At 35.8% G+C, this 27313-nt stretch overlaps 1 protein-coding gene across 6 annotated transcripts; it reads right to left on the reverse strand.

Moving 5' to 3' along the window:
* Positions 1 to 399: 399 nt before the first annotated feature.
* Positions 400 to 20523, reverse strand: LOC122027067 (rho GTPase-activating protein 7-like). Of its 6 annotated transcripts, none has more exons than XM_042585886.1 (26): positions 20121 to 20523; positions 19727 to 19805; positions 19473 to 19607; positions 17869 to 17905; positions 16996 to 17072; positions 16379 to 16449; positions 16205 to 16283; positions 15986 to 16130; positions 14990 to 15109; positions 14544 to 14621; positions 14302 to 14357; positions 14156 to 14225; positions 13313 to 13397; positions 11348 to 11591; positions 10984 to 11265; positions 9696 to 10076; positions 9564 to 9613; positions 5554 to 5614; positions 5384 to 5467; positions 4605 to 4721; positions 4365 to 4531; positions 3202 to 3268; positions 1776 to 1934; positions 1526 to 1663; positions 1042 to 1425; positions 401 to 915 (listed from the first exon to the last, which is right to left on the reverse strand). In XM_042585886.1, exons 3-26 carry the CDS (start codon positions 19605 to 19607, stop codon positions 763 to 765), a joined length of 3240 nt encoding a protein of 1079 aa, XP_042441820.1. In that variant the 5' UTR covers positions 19727 to 19805; positions 20121 to 20523; the 3' UTR covers positions 401 to 762. The 6 variants fall into 6 exon arrangements, with proteins under 6 accessions (XP_042441821.1, XP_042441820.1, XP_042441819.1 ...); XM_042585885.1 differs by having other exon boundaries at positions 19727 to 19840; XM_042585888.1 differs by having other exon boundaries at positions 405 to 915; positions 1776 to 1898; positions 19727 to 19840.
* Positions 20524 to 27313: the final 6790 nt, after the last annotated feature.

Below are 27313 nucleotides of genomic sequence, written 5' to 3' on the forward strand. Positions count from 1 at the left end.
TGAAGCTCTCTAACCAGTTGCCAGATCCTCGTAGACAAGTTTTATCCATCATTTTTTTTTAGCAAACAAGTTTTTAATCAGACCTTGAGTTTGATATGATTCATTAAATTTGTCACACAACATTATCACACTGCTAGTTAGTTGATACGATTGTGTATAATATATAATTCATTACTATTATATTATACTTTGATTGTATAGAATAAAATCATTGTTATGTTATAATATATTTTTGATGATCTATCAATAATTTAATTTTACTAAACTAAATAATTTTTTTACGTTTTTAAATTCTTAAAAGCGAAATGCGCTACTTTTCCCATTCTCTATTTTAAAAGACTAAAAAAAACGGTCGGTAACCATAAAACAGTTTAAGCAGCTGTCTACATTGTGGAAGATGTAGGTGCAAATACAAGCTCCTAAAGGCCAGGATGAAGAAAGCATTACCGCTCGATGTGGAAATTTGGTTCTTGGAGGCATTGACTGTTCATTTACACTATTCCTTGGCATGTTGGTATAACTAGATTTTATATCACGGAAGCCATCATCGAGAAGTGAAACAGCAATGGAGAGGTAGATTCTTTCAATCAACAAAAACCCTCAATGAAAGAAATGGTCAGATTTTCCACAAACTCATAAACTACTGTTTCAAAATTTTATGCCATTGTTTTCAAAACATTTTGCAAACCTTATTTTTCAGAAGAGAAACTTTCACCTGTACACAAGTACCAGGACTTCAAAAATTATCTTCTAGATTCATAATCATCTGGCACTTGTTCTCTGAGAACTATCTTGGGCAGATCTTCGAGTATTCTGCTTTGTTTGCTCATTTGCAAGTTGCGCACGCCGTTCTTTCAGAAAGTTCAGACGATTTGTCAACTTAACGAGTGCTGAAGATGATGAAGAAATTGTTTCCTGATTGGTATCAGAGTAGTTTAGTCAAATCTCATCTCAGCAACGTTGGCTATAAAGAAACACAATCATGACAAAAAACAATCCCTTTTAACAAGGTATTAACCAAGTTATCTTCATGACCTTTACCTCAAGTTTGAAACTAAATCCTTTTGCATCTCCAGTGTGTCCCGCTACTGCTGGCATCTCAGAAGATGAAATGCCAGTAGAAGTCTGAGATTTCAAACAATGTAATGTAGGATCACTTGATTGTTTCTTGTGAACGCTCTGTTTATTTGTCAATTGTGGATCTTGAGCTTCTTTCTTTCCAAAATCACCCCAGATCATGAATTTCTTTGAAATATTCTGTCCAACTTTTGTTGACCCTTCTTCAGCTGATGAAATTTTATTATTCCCCTTGGATAACTTACCACCGTTCCGCTTTGTCCTTTGCATCTGAGATGGTTGCCCATCTGCCAATGATGCTGATTCCTGGGTTTGAGTTGCTGCATTCTCATTGACCATGGGAGTGCCCTGTTTAAAAGAGAACTTACTACTGTGATTCATAGCAGATTTTATTATAGTATTGGGAAAATGCATGCATATGTACAAGATGACATAAGAGATCATCTACCTTCTTGTAAGTATAATTCTTAGAAGTGGCCATTGATGATTCTTCACTATTTAAGGTACAGTTTAATGCTCGAGACTCTGTGCTATGATGCTCAGAGTGAGGCTCACCACTTTGAGAAGGTAAGCTTAGTGCTCCCCCCTTCAGAAAACAGTAGGATGCTGCTCAGTTGCAGAATACAAAATTGGTATACGTGGGCAAGGAAGATGCTACAGCATGGCCATTGCGCGATCAGAGTGATTAATGTTAGTACCTTATTCTTGGAAGACCTTGAAATTGAGTCTTTGGGAGAAAAGCTTCCTGGGAGTATAACATTCTGATTATCTGATTCGCTGTACTGCTCCAGAGATAGCACTGCTTCAGAAGAAAGCAACTCCTGCTCAGATTTTAAAAACTTATACATTATTTCCCCCTGAGAAAAATACCAAATCCAAATGTTCACACAACTTTGGAAATAAATTTCAGTATCATTATAGTCACAAATATGAACTTGACCAACTGTCTAATCTGGGCTCTCCAATATATACTAAGACTAGACATGTCGAATAGATAGAGTAAGAAAAAAATGATTAATCATGTTAGGTAACGTCAAATTTGGGTGACTGACCTGGCCTATAAAAGTTTTCCATCGGTCACCAAAAATGATTAAACAAGTCAGGTAACGTCGAACTTGGATGACCGGCCCGGCCCATGAAAGTTTTCCACCGACCATCTGGAGGCCCATTCTAACGGCCAACATTCCCAGGTTAGTATTCAAGTAAATATGTGGTTTGACCATTACTCACTAGTCCAACCATTAACCCAAAGCCTATCTAGGGCCTAGCTTGGACCAGTGTCTGATCTAAATCTGATAATTATTTTAAAAATAGCATAATAGGTCCATGTCTTGTGTAGAGTAAGACACAATTTAGATTGAGTGTTGTTAGGACCCAATTATGATTATGTAAATGTGAAAGGATTTAGATGTAAATATTGCTAATCTTATGCATTTCATATAGGCAGAGGGTGATTGTTCTATACTCTTCCCACATTATCTAGCAAATGCAAATAAGTGTATTTGAAATAGCAAGTTCCAAAGTCAATTGAAATTGCAATCTTCAAAATCAGATTTTTCATGCAGGCCGGCCTTTCATACCAATTTAAGTGGCTAGTGCATGGTTCGAGCTGGACTCGGGATCTAATCCCATATAGCTGTTTCATGTATGCAATATTAGCCTTGTAACGAAAAAAGGTTCACAGTTGTATTTTCCAGCTTATATAGATACCTTAAGCCTTTTTCCTATGACTATTTGTTATTACTTTAGAACTGGCTATATGGCTTTGATCAAAGAAGCTCACAACGAACATCAAAGCTATTTTGACTAAAACAAAGACTAAGAATATAAGAGTTCAAGATTAAAAGGAACAACAAAAAAAACAGCTTTAACAAGCGATTAGTAAATTCAGCATAGTTAATTTTCAATGTTAGTGTTAGACATAATCACAGATGGAGTTCTCCAATTAGACTGGCACATAATATTAGTAGCAACCTGATCATCTTAAATACAAACCCTAGTTTAAAATTTGTATACTAGAGAGATGAACTTGAAGCAGCACTAAGTAATAGCAACTTGAGAATTGTGTAGCTGCTAGGTGCAAGGAATGAAACAGCTGTCAGGAACATATACCCACAAACTTACATCTTTGATCAAAATAATTGAATGTTGATCAGGACAAGTACTTCTAACTTCTTCCAGCTGCCTTTTCCTGCATCATGAACACTCATTAAAACAAAAAAGAAAAAAAAGGCTAGAAATAATATGCGAACATTGTGGTTTCAATTGTCCTATTAAACAGAGTTTCAAACAAAGAAACTGAGCTAATATAATTCTCAACTATTTTGTATATTACACAAATATGATGCTTAGTGAAAGTAGAAACTGTACCAAAGATTTTTTGTTTCATCAGAAAAACATTTGAACACAAATGCGTAACAAGTTACTACTGTACCAAGAAAATTGTGTATTGAAGTGTCAACTTTAAAAGTTTTGTCAAAATTTTTGGCAAGAATCACATTCCATAAGTTGTTGCCATGTGACCAAAAGGTCACGGGTTCAAATCCTGAAAACAGCCTCTTGCAAAAAGCAGGGTAAGACTGCGTATAATGGATCCTTCCCCGGGACCCCGCATGGCGGGAGCTTCATGCAATGGGCTGCCCTTTTAATCACATTCCATAAGTTTAAATCAGATGCCAGGATTGTTGGAAAAGGATACAGAGGCCAAAATCTTTGACGAAAATAATATTCCATTAAGTTTAAATTAGATACCAGAATAGGTGGGAAAAACCCAGTGGCACAACCTATACTTATCAAGTAACAAATCTCTATTAGAAAAAAATCAAAGAAATGGTAAAGGCTTCATCTCGAAGAGGTTTAAATTTTAAAACCTAACTGCAAGATGCTTTCAATCTTAAGCTGGTCCTTGTCCCTCTTCTTTTGGTTGTCTTGTGAAGCAAATGAGAGAACTTTAATCAAATCAATAGTCACTAATAGCAAAACACATCTTTGTTGGCATTGGTGCGAAAATTTTCTTGTGTAAATCTACAAACAGTGTTCCCATTGGATCAATCCATAGGATTAAGAGGTGCCAATCGTGTTCCCACAACCCCAAAACATTGAATTTCAATGTTACAATTTTCTAAAGCTACACTAGAGGTTACTCTATTAAACCAAGAATTCTCATTCATCTTCTAATTTTGAGAACTAGCATCTACCAAAAATCGACATCTGATATTCGGCATTAATAAAACAAATGGTCTCTGATGAGCAGCAAGCATACAAGTGGAGAACAAGATTTATCTTACTGTGTAGAGTTGTCGCTAGTGCACAGATTTTTGCCACAAGACTCACATAAGGAATCATAACTTTGCGTAAGCTGATCGTCAAGCTGCCCACGAAGATCAGCAACTTTCTGCTTCAACTTAGCTATATCTGCCTCAACAAGAGCAACTTCCTCTAGATCTGCCCTTGTCTTCAACACAACTATAAAGTATGACTATGAATCTGCTGCAAGCTATTTACTTAACAAAAAGCTTTAAACAAACCTTGCTATCTAGAGCAGAGGCAACAGATATATGGTTGGGTCCCATGTTCAGTAATCCAGACTCCAATGATGTCCTCAGATCTTTCTCATTTTGCAATTGCTCACGCAATCTTTCTATCTACTTCAACAAAGATAATTTCCAAAGTCTAGATTATCTTATAGTGATACATCAAGAAGAAAATAAAAAGAGATTGAACTATTGCAAATACTATTCTATACAGTGGAAAAAGAAACTAGGAGCCTATGAAAATCAGAAAGTGTTTAATAGCTCAACAATGAAATTTAACAAATATAGTTTCAACTTTCAAGCAATAAAATTAATTATGAGTCGCAGTTGTTTACAAATTTTGCTATTAACAAATCCAGAAGTCATTTATAACAGGACATGGAAAATAATAAACACATTTGGTTCATACTTTGAATTTGATACTTTTGAGGCACATGAAAATCATATGCATATGATCCTTGAGCAAGTGGTTTCATTCAAGAAAGGCAAAAAGGAAATTCAGGCAATGCTACTGTAAGTACAAGTTTTTTCAACACGACTGGTAATGAGGATATTAAGTGCAAAAAAGTGATTCAACAAGAGGGCATTATAGGAGCAAGCAGCCTATTATAAATCAATAAGCATGTCATCATTTGACTACATGACCTAGAAAAAAACAAACTCTAATAGCAATATATTTTCTTAGTTCCTTTACCCGAAAGAAAGAAAATTATGATTTTATTGAATTGATCTAAATAAATAAAGATGCATCTGCTGTATTGTCTGATGCTTACATCTTGCTCAAGGGTTAATCGCCGCTCATGCAGTGCTTCTTTTCGTTGTTTCAAACCTTCTTGCAAAGCCACATTTTCTTTTACCTTTACAGTCAACACAATAGTTTTAGAAGAAAAAAATAGCCTTATTCTTGTTGTAGACTGAATTTCAATTTAGAAAATGGACTCACGTCATTGGCAAATTTGATTTGCAAATCATCCTTAGTCTGCTTAAGCTTTTGAATAGCACTCCTTATTAACAAATGTGGAAAAACATAAGTTAATTAAATAGCAGAAAATTATTGCAAGCCATCTAGCATACTAGCACGACTAAACTAACATAATAGCATAAAAACTATCAAATGAGAGAGAAAAGTTTTCTGGAAGAAACCACTGAAAATTTTGGTTTATTGCCACATAGCAATCAGTCAAGTAAGAAGAGGATAAAATCTAATTCAGCCATGTCTCTGCATGGGTCACAATATCTTACATGGAATGTGACCTAAGTTTATACTATGACTTAGTTTGCATTCCAAATACACACGACTGCCTATATAATATCTTAGATGGAATGATGGTTCAAATTACTTCAAGTACACGTGACTGCATATATAATATATCATCTTAAAATGTTGTATGTTGGAAATGAATGGAAAGTAGGATGCTATGGATATGAATGTCCTACTATTACTAGTGTAACGCCCGAAAATTCTCAAAACTATTTTAGAAATATTCTATGATTTTTCTGGAATTTTAGAATATTTTTATGGAATTTTCCGAGTAGCGGAAGCAGCAAAAATAATTAGAACCGCAAAATAGCTTAGGCGGGAATCAAACCCGGAACCCCTCGGATCCGATAACTTTTAGTTAGCCTTAGTAACCGGTGAACCCAGCAGGGCCGTGCTGAAAGAAAGAGAAATCAATTATATTTATATTAGAGTTGGGTTCAATTATCCACTTAATATAAATAGAAGAGTTAGGTTGGGTTTGGTTTATTTTAGAATTTGGTTCGGCAAACTCCTCCCCTCCAAACCCTCACGCCGAACACCCTTCTTCTCTCCTTCTCTCGGCACCAACCACAAGGAAGACCTAGGGTTCTCTCCCTAGGGCCCCAAGGACATCTTCCGGCGATAACTCCAGCACGAGGACGCTCTCCTTCGCGAGGGGAACGTTTAGACGCGAGAAGATCGTCGAGAAGTCGTCTCCACCGGAATTCTAGCGAATAGAATTGTAAGGAAATTAGCGTACGAGGTAAGAAACCCCTCACCTGTAGTATAAGTAGCTCCGTTTGGGTTTTCTACGCATTAGTTTAGCTATATGCAGATTTTTATCGACGCATAGCGTGAAATTGACCCTCCTCGCAGGTTTAGGGATTTAGTGAGCACTTCTAGATGGGTCGGACACGTAATCCCTCTTCAGTGGGGGTTTCTAGACGTTGTCGGGTGCCTAGAAGTGGTCTCCCTAATAGAGAGGAGAGTTGGGGCACACTAAGTGTTCGATAAAATAGCTAGTTAAGTAAAAAAATGCAAATTAGGCATTTTAACAGCTCAGTTGAATGCATTAGAAGCATCTAAATCAGTAAATCAATTTATTCTAGCTTATATGGGACTACGGTCCAATGGGTGGGCTCCCACAGTCGCCTCTGGGTTCAGACAACCTAGCTCTAGGTTCAGATAACCTAGAAACAGCAATTTAGAACAGTTTAGCTATACTCAGTATTTTACTTTTCAGTTGGCACTGTACCGGATTAGATATCCATTGGGTTGGACTCCCACAGTCGTCCCTAGGTTCAAATAACCTAGTAAACCCTACTAAATTCGGGACTTGCAAACCCGGGTTTAGTTAGGGATGCGCGCATAGTAAGTACTAACAGCACATGATTATTATTTTGATCTACTATGCTATTAGTTTTCAAAACTCATAAAATCAGTTATGTTAGTTGAGTTTGATTTCAGCTTCAGGTTAGCTTCAGTTAGCTTAGTTCTCTATTATTGTTCTATGTGATTAGCTTGCTATGCCATGTTTCAGCTTACATGTTCAGTTATTTCAGTTTATGCTTGCAACCATAGTATACCATGCCAGTACATGTTTTCAAATAGCATTCTTTAAAAGCATGTTTGCATCGTTGCATGTTTTAGTGAGGTAGTTGGTTTCTTACTAAGCTTTAAGCTTACAGATTCTATTTTCCTTATACTGCAGATAAGAGTAAAGGGAAAATGGACTAGCAGAGTTGGAGTTCAATGCAAAGATGGTGTGTGTGGCGGAACTGGAATAAAAGATCCTCCGGGGTTTTAGCAAGCTTAAATAGTTGAATTCTTAGTATTTCTTCTTTCATGCATTTTAGACCTTAGAATGTTTAAACCATGGGAGATTTATTTAGTTTGTTAGTAATTATGTTAGAATCTGGTTAATAGTTGCTTGAATACATTCCAATTGATTTTAGAATTGTTGTGTGAGGTTTTGTACGCATGATCTTTGAAATCGAGTTTCGGTGAGATCGACCGATCCAGAAGCCGATCGGTTCTGTATTCGGCTGGATCGGTCTACCGACCAGGAGCATCCATGTGTGCCTGGATCGGTCGGCCGATCCGGATCTGAAGTTGGCGTCTGCGAGCGAGCTCGCGATCGGTGCGCCGTCGATGTACTCTGGATCGGTCGGTAGACCGATCCGACTGATCCAGGAGTACACGGATCGGTCGGTAGACCGATCCAGCCGCATACAGAAGCGAGAAAGCATATGGATCGGTCTGCCGACCGATCCAGAGGGTTTTTCCGTGCCAGTATTAAGCTGGAACGATCACGGGGTCGATCCGATAGCCCAATTGATCCATGGATCGATTGAAATGCCTGATTACAGCTAGCAGGACATCCGAGAGGCATAGAATATTCCCCCTAGCATGTGTACGACTCCTAGGTACACCTAGAATATTAAGTTCAGCTTACAGTAGTCAGTTTAGTAAAATTTTAATCAACCCAGTTTTTCCGCAATAGTAATTTAGCACAGCATTACGTAACGATCGGCCTCGCAGCCTAGTCAGTGGGAGGCGGGTTGTTACAACTAGAGTCAACTATATTTGTGTTTTCAGTGCATCAGCTATAAGCCATACAATGGGTTGTGTACCTGCATAAATTTAGCTACCTATTAATAAGTAAAAATTGTAAAGGTTAAGAACGTTATATATAAATATATATATAAAATAAAAAAGTTTTAAACTTATTGATGTATCCACTTAAAGAGGTTGAAAAGTCACATGTACCTGCTAATACACACTTATAATGAGATCATGAGACAATCCCTTTGTCTCCTTCAGCCTCATAATAAACCTCAAAGATTGTCAAAAATTAGATTTTGTAGTCCCACCTCATAGATTTAGATAGTAGGATTATAAGATTCCACAATTTAATTAAATTATTATTTATAATTATATTTATTTTCAATTTGCAGTATTATTATGCACATTATAAACTTCTATGGATCTAATATCATTAAGCAACATTAATTTATATAGTAAATATATGAATAATGCAATGTAATTCTTAAAGTGGTGTATCTTTATATCCTAATAACATCTAAGAGATGACTGATAATGACAAAAGTTAAGAAAAAAGGTTATTATAATTAGAAGTTAAAAGAATCCCATAACCTCTTTGCAATATGCTATTGTTTCACTTCCCATAACCTCTTTATCTTCTCTCAAATAGAGGTTAGACCTCTACCCGGTTTCCTCTTTAACATCTTCTCCCTGTCTCTCAGAATAGTATCAAACTTAGTCCCTCTTCCAATATTTCTCCGCATTCACAAATTTTAAATATTCAAAACCTAATCTTTTGTGTCCCTGTTCCAATATTTACAAGTTGTTTCAGTGATGATTAAATATTCAAAACCTAATAGTCAAATGTTTTGTCAATTACATTTTCTATTGTCTATTTTGTGACACTAGAGGGACATGATCAATATCCATTCTCTAGTTTGAGTATGCGCAAACTTAATATATTCTTGGAGAAGAGTCACATACTGTGAAAAATACCATGATAAAGACAAAACTGGTAAGGCATAAACACTGCAATCATGTGAAGGATTCTGGGGATCTTCTACAGTTGCATAAGAAAGATATTCAGCAAAATTGATGTCTACTATCTGGTCCAATATTTTCACAACAAATGAAAGTAAACATAAAATGTTAATGCATAGAGAACACACTCATTTTCACTTGGCAAATCCTTTGACTTCATAGGGAGATTCTTCTTTTGCTGGACATTACAAACATAACATATCATTATCTGCAAAGTTTACTAATGGAAGAAGGCTCAAATCAAATACAAATGTACTCACAGAGGCACGCCCCCAAATGGTTGGCTGTTTTGAAGAAATCTTACGTTTTGGCTTATCTATAACTTTTCGATTGCTTGAAGGTAAGATATTACTAACAGACTTCAGGAATGAACTTGCAGGATTATGAGCAGACTCATGATGAGCACTACCATGCGATGTGGTGGTATTACTTACATCACGCGGTATACTTTCATGTTTCTGAAAATCAGTTGGGATATTATGGCCTGCTGTAGAATCCTTGGGCTCTGGTTTATCAGTTGCTGATGACTTCTGATGACAAAATTCATGTATTAAAGGATCATGTGCTGTAATGTCAAAGCATTTGAATGCATCGTTAGCATCTCTGTCTTGCACACATGCATCTTCTTTCTTTTGATTGTTCTAAACAATGTGAATATAATATCAGTTTACCTGTGATTTAAAAATTAGGAAACAAACCGAGGAAACTTTTAAAACTAAACATGTCTCTTCAACATAAAAATTTTGACGGAAACAAGAGTACTTCTGTGGTGATTTCAATCAATTAACATTTGATCCGTCACCTTGCATGCAGATCCTTAAAAAAATATATATAATTTTAAAAAGGAAATCCCAGATTCGATCTTTACTGGTAATGCAATGTCAAGAAGCTCCCGTCATAAAGTATAAAGAAAATGAAAGATCTAACATGGGACAAATCTACACTTCAATTGTCATTTCTTTAGAGAAAAATGATTTCTAAGACCTTTTAGTTTTGTGTCCAATCAAAGTGGAACACACCAAGATGTGACCAAGAAATATGGAACCAATGGTGATAATTCATTCAACACTCAACAGCTAGGCCTGAAATTGTATCAGACTAAACAAGAGTTTCTCTATTCAAAAGGAAGCTCATTCTTACTTCTTAATACTTAGCTTAGTGGCTCTAGATGACCAGGTACAGAAACTGCTAGGCATCTGTAATTATGAAGTTGAATAAATTATCTGAGCAATTGAAATTTCCTTCAGCTGATCAGTTAAAAGTAAAACAAAGATAACAAAGTTTGCAAATTTACGACCTACCAAAATATTGACTAAGTTTTCCATCCAGATTTTTCCTATTTGTTAATTAATTAAGAAAATTCCAGTTGATCCCATACAAGTATTTGTGTATACTGCATATACTGTATACTCAATTTTTGCACTACGAAACAGATATTCAGGCACAATGTCGAAAATGATTGTCCAGGATACTAGAAGCAATGAAAACTATGTTCCTCATACTAAATTAAACACACTATTAAGAAAATCTGAACAGTAAATTGTTAACCTGCACATTGGATTCAATATTTTTGTGGCTTTCACTAACTGTTCCACTAGAGGAATGATCAGAATCATCATTTATATTTGTTCCTGAGCTATTATCCTCATCATGAAATCCATCATCTTCTGAAATATCAGTATCAGTTAAATTATCGCTATCATTATGCCCATTGTGATATTCATCGTCTTCTGGATTGTCATTATCAGTTGAATAATCATCTTCAACATCACCATCTTCAGAATCAGAGTAAAGATCTGATGACATTGAGTCCTCATGCAGGAGATTCTCCTGGTTAAGTGCTTATATTATAAGATTGAGACTTTGTTATAATGGAATTTTTATGCTTAATTAAAAAAAGAAGAAACCTTACATTAAATATTGTTTCATAGTCCTCTAACATAATTACGACAATAGCTTGGGCATGGTTAGCAGCAGCAGCAGCTTGCATGAGTTGAATAGAACCATCACCACCCATATTAAAATCATCTTCAAATTCACATTCACCAAGAAGAAGAGGGCGTAGAAGTAACGGAGCCATACAAGCTGCTAAAGCAGAAAGTGACATACGGTTCTGAGATTTGTAAGATTCTACCATCTGCATCATTTTAAGAATCCTGAACAAACAATGATCTCATAGTTAAGAAATGTAACTGAAATTACAATAATATAGTTTACTGAAAAAAAATGGTCATTGTAAGTGATAATTGTTCTCTAAATTCATAAAACAGTCTGAAACTTTGAGAAGGTACCACAATACTTTCCAAGAAAACTACAAGGAGTTACACATCCTATTACATAATAAGGCCTCTAGTATGCACATTGTACATTGACGATGTTAAAGTTGACTTGTTAATTTCTCCCAGCAGCAATGCTTGAGCTGTTTAGAAAGGGACCAACCTATGCATCTATATTCTTAACACATAAGAATTTGGAATCTCTGAATCTTGGTTTTACAGCTATGTGCGTAAAAACAGCTTACTTCCTGAACTTGACCATTAGTTAACAAAAGCATGTGTAGTGTATTAAGCTTAATTTAAGCTTGTATGCACAACATTGCTATTTAATTAATTACAGGGTACAAGATAAAGAGTATATATATGAGTCCTAAAATTTTAGAATTAAGCAAGAAGCAAGAAGCAAGAGGCAGAGACGGAAGCATCTAAAATAGTATGGCTATGAATACAACTCATATGTGACATCTAAACTACAATTATCACAAATCTATTCATGATCACTCAGAATCAATTCTATGCAATAGAGATTCGGAGCTTGATGGATACAATAGATGGGTTGTTCATAAGTTGAACTCATCCAAACTGGTGCTCAGTAGAACCCAGTGCAGAGTCAAACTTTGTGCTCAGCTGAACTGAACTGAACTGAAATGGTCTTTACCACCAAGTCTCTAGAAGCTATGAGTCTTTCTCAATTATTGCAAGTGATTCATCATTTACATGGTCACATATGTTATGAATGTATACCTTAGAACTTTTTTTGTATAAGAAGAGGTAAATCATCTAGTAAATTGTGAGATGAATCACAATAATGTGATGTATGTTTGAAATGACATAATAAGAATTTTCTATATTTGACCAATGACAGGCAAGCTTGCCAAACTATGCAAAACTAATGCCACTTCAATTCTGTAGTTGTTAACTGTAATCTACCTTCTTCACATACTGGGTTTCCCATTTTTGCTGTCTGCAAACATTTTTGTTGTGTTCCTAATACCCACCTAACCAATTAGTATCCAGGCTATAACACAATCCCAAAACAATTGGCATCAACAAGATCATATAGTGGTCTAGTATGAAAAGAACAGAACATGAAAGAATGTTGCAACTAAAGAAACTAGGGTTAACAACTAAAAACGAGAATAGCAATGAGTTGATGGACAAAAGTAAACTAGGATTACATTCAATTGGCCAGACTAATAAAGCATTAAAACTTTTAAAAGAAGAATTAGATGCTTATTTGGGATGCAGTTCAGAATGGAAAGCGGCAAACAGATTGTTGAAAGTAAATTAGTGTGTTAAAAAATCACTGTGGTACACTAAAAAACACTCAAATTCATAATTGATGTTGATACTATCCTATCAGCCCATAGAAAATTGTGCATGCCTGCAAAAACCTTCATTATCCAAAATCTACCTCAATGTTCAGAAGATTCAGAACCAGAAAAATACAACATAAATTTAAGAGGAAAAAATGAAGTATACAATGGAAACGAGAATAGTAGGAAATTCATGTGATTCATGAAAGAATTTTTTCCCTTCAAAGAAAGTAATAATGGGAAAATAAAACTTACATGATAAACACAAATAATTCACTAGTATACCTCTGCAAAAGATGACAATTGGGCTCTGGGAAAGTTTCAAATATTGCAGCTCGTATACAGTCGACTCTGTTTCCACGATCAGTTCCTTGACAATGAAAAAGATGAACCATTAGATGATTCAACCTTCCAGAGGGCATGTGAAGATAGCTTGGTTTTTGAGAGTTTGAGACACTCAATAAGGAGCATATTGTAATTATTTAGCCAAGAGAAGCAACATTCTAAGTTTTATTCTGTTAAGAAGATAAGGCAGGTACTAGTATTTTCAGAAGTGAAGCAAAGAAAGAAACCAACCGTCCAAATGTGTCAGTATATTGATTGGGTATCCACTTATCCCAAATGCCTAAGTATTTAGAAAGATAATGGATTTATAAATTTACAATGTCATATTCTCTTTGATTCAGAGCTGGATTAACCATTGAAATGATCACAACCAAAACATAACAGCACACATGTGCACTTACAAGCCCATGATAAGCAATTAATCAAGGACTTTTTATCAAAAGTTGGACAATTTTTTTTTTTCTAATTTGACCAGGTTGTTTATCCCAAAACTTAAGCTGTCAAAAATTTATGGTTTCAAAGCACTATATATATATCAGAATCAAAGCAAAGAGGGCCATAAACCATGAGAAGCATAAAAAAAAATGTACCTGCAACCAATAGAAAATTGTCTGAACACACATTTTTCATTAAAAATCATAGGTACAAAAGGATTCTTTTTCTTGAACAACAGAAATTAAATTCTATTTTGATTTCAAACATGCATATTTAAAAGAATTCCTTTCTGAAACTAAATGTGAATATCTGAATTATCCTATGACAAGGAACACTGTCCAGACGTACTGTATGCTTTGACTAGTGCAGTACAACAAGATGCTGGCACTGGAGACGAAGGCATCTCCCGCAAAATGTACTGCATAGCAAAAGTAAATTACTATTTAAGTATGTTTGCAAAATCTGCATAATTTGAAATTTCTAAAATTTTGTACCTTGATACAATCTCCAATAACATGAGCATCCTCATCTGGAGAAAACTCAATTTTTCCTGAAAAAAAATTGTATATATTACTTCTCATTCATGAGTGCATGAAAAAGTCAAGAAGTAAATTTGAGTCTGATTGCAACAGTAAGAATCAGGAATCACTGTTCCAAAGCAGTGGAGCAGATTACAAGGCTAGATAGGTAAAGTTTTCGATCTGGAGAAAAATACAAAGCAGAGTAGCAAACTAACCCTGTTCATATTCTTGCACTCTGCGTTTTACCTCTTCAACATCAGCAGACTGTCGCAAGATACCTTCCACTTTGATACCTTTTGGGGAAAAGAATAAAGTAATCACATATCTAGGCAGCTTCAAATAAAGAAAAGCAGTTAGATTCTACCCAATTAGATTGTACTATGAAAGATTGACATTAGATAGATCCTTTTTTCTGTGTTTGCATAATTGGAAATGGGACAAAAAAATCAGGTGGTACATGTTGCCAAAAAAAAAGGATGAAGTACAAGTTAAATGATATTTTTCCCAGTTATTTCACAAAATCTATCCTACCACATTTAAGCTTATAAGATATGTAACCATGACACAATAACAAAAGAAACTATCAAACCTAAATTGGCCGACCTTTTCTGACAGGGAATAATATTAAATTCATCTAGTAGTAGCAAGAAACTGAAATTACCATGTTGCTCGATGAACTTAAGGGCCTTCTCCAAGAAAGATGGGCTCCCATCAATATCTTCAAGTGCAAGCGATGCAGGCTTACCAATCACAGAAGAATTTGTAGATTGTCTGTCCCTCTCTTCATATAACAAAATAGGAAGAAATATTAGAAACAGCTGTCACTGACAAGAAACCACAGAAACAGGCTAGTAAAAAATATTCAAGAACAGTAAGAAAAGTATAACTCTGAAATAACTAAATTTTAAAAAATGATAGTTAATCCATAACATAACATCATAATGGGATTTTTAAGACATTGATTTGATCACCTACTCTTTCAGAAAGCATTCCAAGAATCCATCCATATGTGCCATTGGTATATGTCTATCTTAAAAAAATTGGCCAAAACAGAGCTTCAAACAGGTCTAAAAACATTGGGAAATATCCCACATACTAACTGGAGCTTATAAATAACAGAGAACAAAATGCTGAGCAATGAAAGAAGAAATAGGTTGAATGAGAGAGATCAGAGGAAAAACTACCAATGCTTTGTGACAGTGTTGAGGAAACACTAAATTAGAAAATTATGATATTCTTTAATCATGTTAGATTCACAGCTTGTGCAATCCCTAATGTCCTTGATTTTTACTAGTTTAATTCATATTTTTTCTGAAATCATACAGGACAAACCAAAAAATCATGCTATTAGTATTATGACTGAATAATGAAAATTTTGCTTTTCTTAGTTCAGTTGCAGTCCTGTATTGTTAAGGGGTGTTGAAATTGTTTAATAATATATTTATATCCAGAAACAAAATTTACGATGATATTTATTGTATCAATAGTTGAGCTGGATATTCCTCAGTTTAATAGATGAGAGAGAGACAGAATTGGGAAATCAGAAAACAGTGATTAGTGATAGTAAATAGAGACAAGCTATCTTCCACAATGCATCACAAGTATCAGAAGAATTCATAACAACAATTCTATGTGGAAAAGTAATAAATCAGTATACCTTTCTCATGTGATACTTCACTTGATTCAGTCACATCACTGCGAAAAATTCCATTCTGAACCAAGGCAGTGGTTGCACTGGGCGCTTGTGCTAAAGCATTCTCCAATGCAACCTTCCATTCATATAGATCCTCAGAAGTTTCTGCCTGTCATACCAAATAATAACATTATATAAAAATCCAAAAGGATATAGAAGAAATCAAGAAGCTTGTAGAACTACCTTTAGTGTAAATGTTCGTCCATCACGGCCATCAGGAAAAATGACCATCAAAATCTTTCTATCTGCTTTCACATCAACACTGTGGAATTGTAGTTTATTAGATTTGTTATTGAAATTCATTAAATATGGTTTTTCTCTAAACTGGGACATAATACAATCCTTAAATTGTCCAACCTTCCTGAATTGTTCAAGTCGATACCACCAAGGCTAGAATTTGCTTCATTGCCCTTTTGAGGCAGAACAGACTGCACAACAAAGTGGCACATTCGAATAAGCCACAACATTTCTAGAAAATAATTAGTTAAATATCCTCATACGTAGTGCATTCAATATCATTGCTAAAAACTAAGATTGAGAATATGGATAAAATCACTCTGTTTCAAACCCTAGGCAACCAAACTAGTGACTGTTGAGCTTGTTTACTGGGTAAATTTACTAATTTCCAGGCTGGACAGAGTATTTAATTTCTTTTTCTCAATAGCATATCAAAATGTATATGTCATTTCAAGAGTAGATATTAAATGCTAGAATATTGATCTATTTATTTGACACTATAACTTTGTAGAGTTGTCATTTCGTCCTCACAGTCTTTAAATCCTGGAGTATTGTCAATTTGAGGGGAGTTAAGGAAAAAGTAAATTCTTTGAAAATCATCAACTTTGACATTTCACATTTCTCTCTTGAAAATTAACTTTTCAACTCTTTGAAGTTCAATCCAGAGCAGGAGATACTGAATTGTAGACAGGCACTATGCAATATAAAACAATGAATAACAGGCACGATGCACTTACGGGGTCAGCTCTGAAAAAAACCAATGACGTGCGTGTAAGGACAAACCAACGTTTCTTCCATGATGTCCAACCAAGTCCTATAAATTAAGAAAGTTCAAAAGTTGAAATTACAAGTCATGCTATAACAATGAAGAATGTTCTTTTTAAGAAAAAAAAAACACCAGAGCTTGGTTCAAATATCTCATAAAAGATCAAATCCAAAAAGGAAATCAAAACTCCCACTTTCTCTTTCTATAGGAAATAGTCACCTAATTTATGACAGTTATGGGCAATGTGCTAGTGCAAAACTTTGGGTGAAGTTCTAAGGCTTTAACCCACTAGAGAGGACAGGTTAAAGCAGAAAACTGGTGATTAGCAATTCTCTGGAGTAGAAGTTACTGTCCTACAATCCTTATCCCTTTCATATGCACTAGTAAGTTAAAGTGAGATTATTACTTTGACGATTTATACAGATTATAGGAAAATGGAAAAGAATCTTGTATATTCATTAGAAAGATAAACTAAACAAAAAAGGCATACCATGATTTGGAAGGCACTAATGCAAGGTTAGTATTAGACAATTTTTAATTTTTCTTGTGGAATAAGCATTTTCCCTATTATAATAAAACTAATAACAAAAATAGTCTCTTAACATGTCTAACATTCCTTATAAAAAAAGACAGTCCGGTGCACGAAGCTCCCGCCATGCAAGGTCATGGGGAAGGATTCATTGTACACAGCCTTACCCTGCTTTTTGCAAGAGAAATTCAAACCCGTGACCTTTTGGTCACATGGCAACAACTTTACCGTTGCGCCAGGTCTCCCCTTCATGTCTAACATTCCTTATGTGAAAATCAAATGAATTGACTTCCTAGAAACTGCATTAATAAATACCTTTAGATGAAATTAAAAGTGGCCCGCTCTTGAACACCTGCACTAGTAAAAAATGGATAATTTAGCATTTATAGTATTCTTGAAGAAAAAAATAACCCTTAAAAGATATGAGCATAAGAATCTAATAAAATAAATAGCAAATCAGGGATTCATGAAGATCACACTCCCTCGGAGAACAAATGATCAGCTAAAAAGGATAATCACATCAAAAGCACATTTGGATTTAGATATTTGGTATATTTTCAGTCTGCGCGAGAAAAAATGAGTTTATTCTCTCATCCATCTTTGAGTTGCTACAATATAATGCTACTTGTTTGGGCAGATGTTGTCCCCTCAGGGCGGGGCGGTGGTTAAGACATAGGGTGTTGCCACATGAGGTCTTGGGGTCGAAACTCGACGCATCCGAGCATGTCTTCCCCCATGCCTTGGCCACCTGCACTAATGGCTAGTGGCCACCGTGATTTACCTCCTCCGTGTTGGGCGAGGAACGAGTTGGCGGGAGTACTGGAGATGAGCGAATCGCCTTTTGTCACTTGTTTGGGTTGATGTTGATGTTGGTGGAATGCTGATTTTTTTTTTTGTTACATTCAGATATGTTTTTTTTTCTTTATGTGTTAACAAAAGTTGAAAGAGTCGAATAATATTTTTCTGCTATAATCATATTTTCTACCAAAAAGAAAAATTCACAGCTAAGAGAAATTATATAACAGTTAAAGGGGACAAAAATCATTGGAATAAAATGAAAGCCACTTATCTCAGCGACAACATAAACTAATACAAAAAGGCATTGGTTGTAAAATCTTAAAGAATAAGCAAAGTTCCTTGCATATGAAACTTCAAGGACTCCAGAGAACGTATTCTTGTTTCATTTCCTCCTCTCATACTATTGAGCAATTTAGTGGAAAGGATGCACAATTGTTAAATTACAGCTAAAAAAAAGGATAGCCCGGTGAACAACGCTCCCGCTAAAGCGGGGTGTCGGGGAAGGGTCTATTGTATGCGGCCTTACTCTGCTTTGCAAGAGGCTATTTCCAAGACTCGAACCCGTGACTTCCGGGTCACATAACAAAAACTTTACCGCTGCGCCAAAGCTCCCCTTCTAGTTAAATGTTACAGCTGAGAAAGGAAATGTGCACATATAATTCAAGGCCATAATAAAGGATGAAGTTTGGCTGATTTGAGTAGGACTAAGGTGCAGTTAATTAAATTAAGGAGTTCAAGATACAAAGAAGCCAAGTGCACTCTAATCTCTAGCCTTAGAAGAAAGCATTCAGAAGCAAAATAGTTAATTGATATAGTTGCGTTTGTATACTGCTGGACCACTTTATTTACTAACAGAGACAAATTTGCATATCTTTTTTGTCAACAGTCAGAATAATGAAAATAAAAGTTCTGGCATGTTCTGTAGTATTCAAACATGCCATATAAAATGACATCATGCATTGCAAAGCAAGACTGCAAGAGGCTAAACATACTAGATGCCAACCTTGACAAAGTTTGCAGAAAAAGAAGGATTTGAATGAAGAAAATTCCATTATTCATAGAATCATAATTATACTGAGAGTTTAAAAATATATATTCTGCACTGAACCAAATCTACTTACCTTACAGTTGGGGCATTTGTTAGTTTGTTTGTCAGAATTTTCCAATGATCTGGAAATCCAGAAATTGGCATCCCCCTCTCCACAGAGACAAGTTTTACATTGCATCAGATTCTCACTGCTCTGAGATGAGGCCATCTGTTACATAGCATCAGAGTAGGAAAAAAAAAAATAGACAAGGTTAAGTGATTAAGTAGAATGGTGAAAATGACAGGCGTTATTGAAAATTAGTTTTTCACTTGAAATTGAGCGCTTACTAATCCGTTCCCAGTAACCAACTTCTAACAGCAAAGAACAATAAGACCAATTCAGACAAGCAGTATGCCCATCAATGTTCTGATCCAAAGTGGTAATAAGAAAGAAGGATAAATCTACAAAGCCATAAACGTATCATTAAAAGCAACAAAGAAATCTCAGGTAAAGGGGAAAAAAACAGCATATTAAATGATTCATGCTAAATCCAAATGGTCTACGCATAGCACAGGAGACAAGCCCTATATTTAGGAGAAGAAAATAGGACTAAGCGGCATTTTGATACAGCATTACAGAAAAGAAAAAGAAAAACATTGTTCTACTGTATTCTATGTCGCAATAACAGTAAATTTTAGAACAGATAACATTGGATATTCAAATACGGATGGAACATTTTACCAAGACGAGACGTTGTCGGGGATCAATCGGGGTCCGTAAGCCTAGAAAATGCAAAGGAACAAAGGACTACGGAGCCAGAACTTCCTCGATCGCACCCGCAAACATCAGCCCGATGAAAATCCAAACATTGTCGGCACCGAAGCCGCAATGTCGCTACGTAGAACAAGATTGTGACACACGATAAAAGAAAAAGTCAATTCAGGATACTAATCCCTCTTCCACAACGATCGAAGGGAATTCCTTCCTCACGTCTCTCCTTCTCTCTTTCTCTTCTCCTTGACCTTTTTTCTCTTCCCCGTTTACATCTCTCCGCGGCACGCGCGTCTCCGTCGCCCCGGCATTCCCTCTCTCACCTCCCAAAACTCCCTCTTGAATTCGCGAACTCGGAACAAATCACACGGAGGAGGGCGCAGATAAAGCGAGGCCTTGATCGACATTTCTGGACTCGTGCATAAATGTAGTGTACGGGACACCAAACCACCCGTTGGATTTGAAATGCGTATAGTAGATTCATGAGAACGCGTAAAAATTATATTATGCGGTAGTCTGTTGGGCCCAAACCGTCGAGCAGTGCTCGTAGTGGGCACGTCGCGTCAGAAAATAATTTATTTGTAATTTCAGATCTCTATATTTTAATATTATTAATACTAAGACTACGTTTCATAGGATATAATCTTCTATGATAGGATATAATCTTCTTTATAATATAATCATGATTATATTATAATTTTGATTATTTTATTTCGTTTAATTTTAAACTTATAATATAATGTAATTTGGATTATCAAAGGTAGTGAAGTTTTATAATATGGATTACAAAGTAAATACTATGTAATTCGATTACATTACGAGGTCATAGTTTTACCAAAATTTAAATGTTGAATATACCCTTAGTCTACCGTGACCGCCGTCCACCGTCGTCGGTCGCCGCCACTTTCGGTCGTCACCATCGTCGTCGCCCATCGTTGTCGGCCGCCGCCGTCACCACCCACCACCGTCGCCGCCCACCGCCATCGGTCGCCGGCGTCGCCGTCACCGTGCAACATTTCCAGAAGCCAAGAACGCCCTGGCCGTGTGCAGTACACGATCGTGCAAGAGCTCCAAAGCCGGAGACAGTGTGGGTCGTGTAGATCTACACTACCGTGCAAGGGGAGCAGTGGCAAAGCAGGTCATGGCCGTGTCCCACACATGGCCGTGTGAGACAGGCAGAGAAGGGAGTGGCACAGGCCGTGTGAGTTCCACACGGCCGTGTCTCGGGGTCGTGTGGCGGCCAAACCCTTACCCTATATAAGGATTTCTTCCTCATTTGAAAGGGGATCTTCTCCCTTTTGGGGGGAATCAAGATTTGGGATGTTCCTCCATCTTCTTGAAGGGATTTTCCGGCGATCTAAGGGCGGATCTTCAACATTTTGACTCCAAGATTGTGGATTGGATCCGGAGACGGTTCTTCATCGTAGATAAGCTTTCTTTCTTCCTTTTCTTGGATTTGGGATCAAGAATGTTTGTAATTTTCTTCTCTTCGGATTTCTTTCCTTGTTTTATGGAGTAGATTTCTTTGTTCTAGGATGGAGGGAGTAATTGTAAGGATGATTTGATGTAAAACTCTTGTGAATTTGCCAATTTTCTATTTCTATGATTTTACCATGTTTGTATCAATTTGATTTTGTATGAATTGTTGTGATTGTGCCTAATTACCATACTTATTGAATGTTTGGATATCTTGTGGATCTTGTAGAGGTAATTCCTCATTCGATTTTCCGAGGGACGTGCGTGACAGACATGCCCGTGTAAGGACGTTTGAGGGATGATCTTGAAGGTGAAATAGGGTCATTCAAGGGGGTAGGATGGATAGTTTGCATTAATCTTTGTATCTCGATACGGTTGATGAGTGATGAATTCCTATATTGATTATCCGAGGGACGCACGCGATGTAACACCCATAGGATATCTAGTAAGTTTATATATTTTTACCATGGTTAAAAATAGGCCTTATGTGGAAATTTACAAAAAAAAAATAATAAAATAGAACCAGAAAGAGATGACCAAGGTTTGAACCTTGGACCTCTTACTAGATACATGTATGTGATAACCAATGAATCAAGAGAATATATTGTTAGGAAGAGAAGGGACAATATAGTTAAGAGTAAGAGAAGGTTTCTTTCATTTAGGAAGAGAAGTTGGAATTGTCTTCTTCCTCTCAAAGGAAAAGATGATTCTTTCTCTCTCTTTTCATTAAGGGATGAGTAAAAGAAAAGAGAAGGAAAAAATCATTTTCCCTTCTTCTTTTCATTTGGAATAAAAAGAGAAAATGAATGAAAACATTCATTTTGCTCTCTTCCTCCTCCCTTCTCCTCTCCACCGAAACCCCTCTTCTCTCCCTCACCATTGCCGAACCAAGCAAGAAGCAAGCTCCCTAGGAAAAGCTTCACAACCAAGGACTTCTTCTTCTAAGAAATTAAGCGAGAGGATGTGAGTATCCCCTCACTGCAGTACAAGTACTTATCGATTTTCCTTGTATGTAAATGCTTTTGAAACCTTAGAGATCTCCTTGCAAGTTTCGACCAAGATAGATTGGTGGTCACTTAGGATAAACAAGTCTACAAGTTATGCTTTATGTTGTACAAAAAAAAAAAAAAAAAGAATCTAGAACCTTACCTTGAAGTTTAGGCCAAAACAAAAAGAGAAGGTTTAGAGCAAAGTTTCTTTTGTCATGCTTGTCTATGCTCCTTCTTGATATAGGATCTTTTACATGTTGTTAGCTAAGTTTAATACTTCATATGATATTAAAAAGTTTAAGAACCCTAACCTAATGTTTTGGCCAAGATGAGTTATAGGGTTCAGGGCAAAGCTTTAAAAAGGAAACATATTGTTTATGCTCCTAAACTTGTTAGACTTTCTTATATGTTGATAGCTTAGGTTTTCATGCTCCATGTTGTATAAAATTAGGAGAAGTTTATCTTCAAGTTTCTGCCAAGAATAGGAATGAAATTTAGAGCAAGGTTTTTGAAATTTCAATGATAATATGTTGTTTATGCTTCCTCATGATGAATGAACTCTTATGTGTTGATAGCTTAGATTTTTTTTTTACGCTTCATGTTATATATATATAAAAAAATGAAAACCCTAGTGAAGTTTCGGCCAAGATAAGATATGAGGCTTAGGGCCAAAATTTAAAACCTAAACATGCTTGATTATGTTCATTCATGAGGTATGATACCTTGTGTGAAGTTAGGTTAAGACTTTATGTTACATGTTGCACTACAAGACTTGAAACTCTACTTGTAGGTTTCGGCCAAGGTAGAATGTAAGCTTAGAACTAAGTTTTTCTAACCTAATTATGCTTAGTTATGTTCCTACATGTTGTATGATCTTTTGTATGAGATTAGATAAGTTTTCATGCTACATGTTGTACAAATGAATCTTAGAACCTCACCTTAGGGTTCGGCCAAGCAAGTATATGAGCTTAGAGCAAGGTCTTGAAATTTAACCATGCTTATTTATGCTTCTTTATGATGTATGATTATTTATCTATAGTTGGTTGAAGTTTCATGCTTCTTATGGTGGCCAAAGTTTAGAATTCATGCTAGTAAGGTTTCAGCCAAGATTGAAAGAATAGGTTTAGGGAGAAGTTTTTTTTTTTGAACCTAACTATGCATGCTTATGTTTCCTCATGTTGTATGATTCTTGATATATGGTTAGTGAAGGTTTAAAAACCCTAACCTTAGGGTTCGGCCAAGATTGGAAAAAGGGGTTTAGGGAGAGGTTTTTGAACCTAACTATGCATGCTTATGTTTCCTCATGTTGTATGATTCTTGATATGGTTAGTTTAAGTTTCATGCTTCATGATATGATAAGATATGTTATACTTCATGATATGAGATGATATGCTATGTTTCATGGAATGATATAGGCTATACCTCATGATATGATATATGTTATGCTTTATGATATGATATGCTATGCTTTATGATATGATATATGCTAAGTTTCATGAGATGATATGCTATGCTTCATGACATGATAAATGCTATGTTTCATGTAACATTCTATGCTCTATGTTATGATAAGAACATGTTATGGTTTATGAGATATGTTATGAAAGGCTTATGTAAGAAGAAAAGCCTAAGAGATGCTTCCCTTAACTTGGGATCAAGAGCACTCTTCATGATACGACAAAGAGATGCTTCCCTTAAGTTGGGATCAAGAGCTCTCTTCATGATATGACATGTATGATAAGACAAGAACATGATATGTATGATGACATAATAAGAAACATGATACATGATATGTATGACATGCTATTTTACTTTTTGTATGGCTTGCACCAAGGGTGGGCTCCATAAGCGCCCCGAGGTCGATGGACTATGAAACAGGCCTCGTAAAAAGGGATGGGCTTCTTAGTACACCCCTAGGTCGACGAACTATGAACGGACCTAGATCCCTAGTAGGTTCGGGGCTAGCTACCCTGTCCTAGAGATTGCGCGCATTTATGTATGTATGTGGTACAAGCCGGACCCTTATGTTGATATTATGTTCAAGTATGTATATGATATGAAAAAAAAAACATGTTGCATATGTTCATTTCATTATGCATGTTTTCAAAGGAACATCTTGCATCTACATGTACATGTTATATGATTCCCTTCACACTTATTAAAGATACTTTTGAAATCATGTTTATGATGCTTGGATGATCATGTTATTAGTTCATGTTATGTACTCACATGTTATGTCCTCACATACTATGATATGTTTCATGATATGTTCTCACATGCTATGATATGTTATATGTTATGTTCTCACATGCTATGATATGGTTATGTCATGTTTTCACATGCTATGAGATGTTATGTGTACGTATGATTTATGGTTTTATGAGTAGGAAAGGAACTTACTAAGCCTTAGGGCTTATAATTTTTATGTTTCCTTGTACTGCAGAGAAAGGCAAGGAATGGATGAACTAAGGGGAGCAGCAGGAAAGGCAGGGAGTGTGTGTAGGAGTGGCATGGTGGATAGATCTAATTTAGTTTTAAAACTTTATTTGGTTGAATTGTGCATGTGAGCTAAAGTTTGGACCTTATGTTTATGATGATTACTTGAACTAGTATGATATGCATTTATGATGTCTTATTTCATGTCAGTAGATTTATAAGATCATGATTCATGTCCAAGTAGCAAATATAGATTAAGTTATGCATGAATATTAGTATGATTTATGGTTCACATGCCACGTTAAAAAAAAAAAAGAAAAAAAAGAGAGAGATGCATATGATAAATATCTTCCGCTGCCATGAAATCATATGCACATGTATGTTAGGTAGGTGTAAGTAACCCCGTCCCTTAGGGTAGCCTTAGCGCCCCCGGAAGGGGCGGGCGTGTAACACCCCGCCCCTTCCTGCTCAAGTTGACGGGGGTTACTTATCCTTTTCTTCTTATCTTATCTTACTTACTTACTTGTTAATAATCTTTTCTACTTAAAACAGTGGAAGTCTTGTTTATAGTATATTTTTTTCCTTTTTTTAAAACTTTTCTTTTACTTTTCAAATCATCATCACTAACTACCTATTATATAAAGTCACATAGCATGTTTAACATAAATTTAAGTCATAATACTAATAAGCATGATGAAATGTCATGGAGTCATGAAAGAACGACATAAGCATAATTCTTATTAGATAAAAGCAGATATTTCTCTTTTAGCCGAGCCACTACTACACACATCCTTCTTGCCCCTCCTGCTGCTCCCTTAATACATTCATTCCTTGCATTTATCTGTGGTACAAGGAAAGTAAGCTATGAGCACACAAGGCTCAGTAAGATCCTTCCTACTCACAAAAACCGTAAAGCATGGCATATTCATAAGGCATAAAGCATAAAGACAACTCATCATATCATGTATAGAAGCATCATATCGTAACATAATCGTAAGGTATCATGACATATCATAAAGTGCATCCTAGCATAACATAACATAATCATAACTTAATCATAAAGTGCATCCTAGCATAACATAACATAATCATAAGTATCATGGCATATCATAACATAATCATAAAGTGCATCCTAACATAACATAACATAATCATAAGTATCATGGCATATCATAACATAATCATAAAGTGCATCCTGACATATCATAACATAGTCATAAGTATTATGCGAGATGACTTTCAAAAACATGTATCATGAAAAATATATGCAACATGTCTTTTGAAAACTTATTACATACATACTTAAACATAATCTCAACATGATTAGGGCCCCAGCTTGTACCACATACATAAATGAGCGCGTCCTATGTAGGTCCAAGGTAGCAAGTCTTGAACCCTACAAGGCATACATACTAGGCCCGTTTCTTAGTCCATCGACCTAGGGGCACTTAGGAGCTCATCCCTAACGAGGCCCGTTTCTTAGTCCATCCACCCCGGGGCGCTTATGGAGCCCACCCTTGGTACAAGCCATATAAAGTAAAGTAGCATGTCATACATATCATGGTTCTTATTATTTCATGCATATCATATTTCTTAACGTATCATATCATACAAAATTTGGGCACACAGCTCATCATAATAGCATGCATAATTTGGGCACACAGCACATCATAAATACATGCATAGTTTGGGCACACAACTCATCATAAAAGCATACATAATTTGGCACACAACTCATCATAAATAGCATGTATAATTTGAGCACACAGCACATCATAAGGGTTATCAACATGCATAGATCATGAGCATACATAATTAAACATAGAAGCATAGCAAGCTCTTATCATATCATGAAACATTGCATGTGAGACACATGGGAATCATATTTAGGTCTCTAACCCTAATATCATATAGTGGCCGAAACATATAGTTGTGACTTAGGTTAAAAATCAACATGCAAGCATGTAAACCCTAAACCAATATCGTATCATGTATCACAAGGAACATCATGAGCATGCTTAGTTTAGGTTCTAGGTTTCCTAAGCTTAGAAATCTTGTCATGGCCGAATCTTATCAAGCATTACATTGGGTAAAAAGCAACATACAAGCATGTGAACCCTAAACCAATATCATATCATAAATCATGAGGAACATCATAAGCATGTTTAGTTTATGTTCTAGGTTTCCTAAGCTTATAAACTTGTCATGGCCGAATACCATCAAGCATCACATTTGGTTAAAATCAACATACAAGCATATGAA

The sequence above is a fragment of the Zingiber officinale genome, chromosome 10A, assembly GCF_018446385.1.
Source record: "Zingiber officinale cultivar Zhangliang chromosome 10A, Zo_v1.1, whole genome shotgun sequence".
Taxonomy (NCBI): domain Eukaryota; kingdom Viridiplantae; phylum Streptophyta; class Magnoliopsida; order Zingiberales; family Zingiberaceae; genus Zingiber; species Zingiber officinale.

Excerpts from the sequence above, each read along its gene's own strand:
- LOC122027067 (XM_042585887.1), bottom strand. The coding sequence starts at position 19,607 with ATGGCCTCATCTCAGAGCAGTGAGAATCTGATGCAATGTAAAACTTGT. Across the intron at positions 11,266-11,347 it reads ACTATGAAACAATATTTAAT|GAGAATCTCCTGCATGAGGA; the intron begins GTAAGGTTTCTT and ends GCACTTAACCAG. Across the intron at positions 1,426-1,525 it reads AGAATTATACTTACAAGAAG|GGCACTCCCATGGTCAATGA; the intron begins GTAGATGATCTC and ends TCTTTTAAACAG.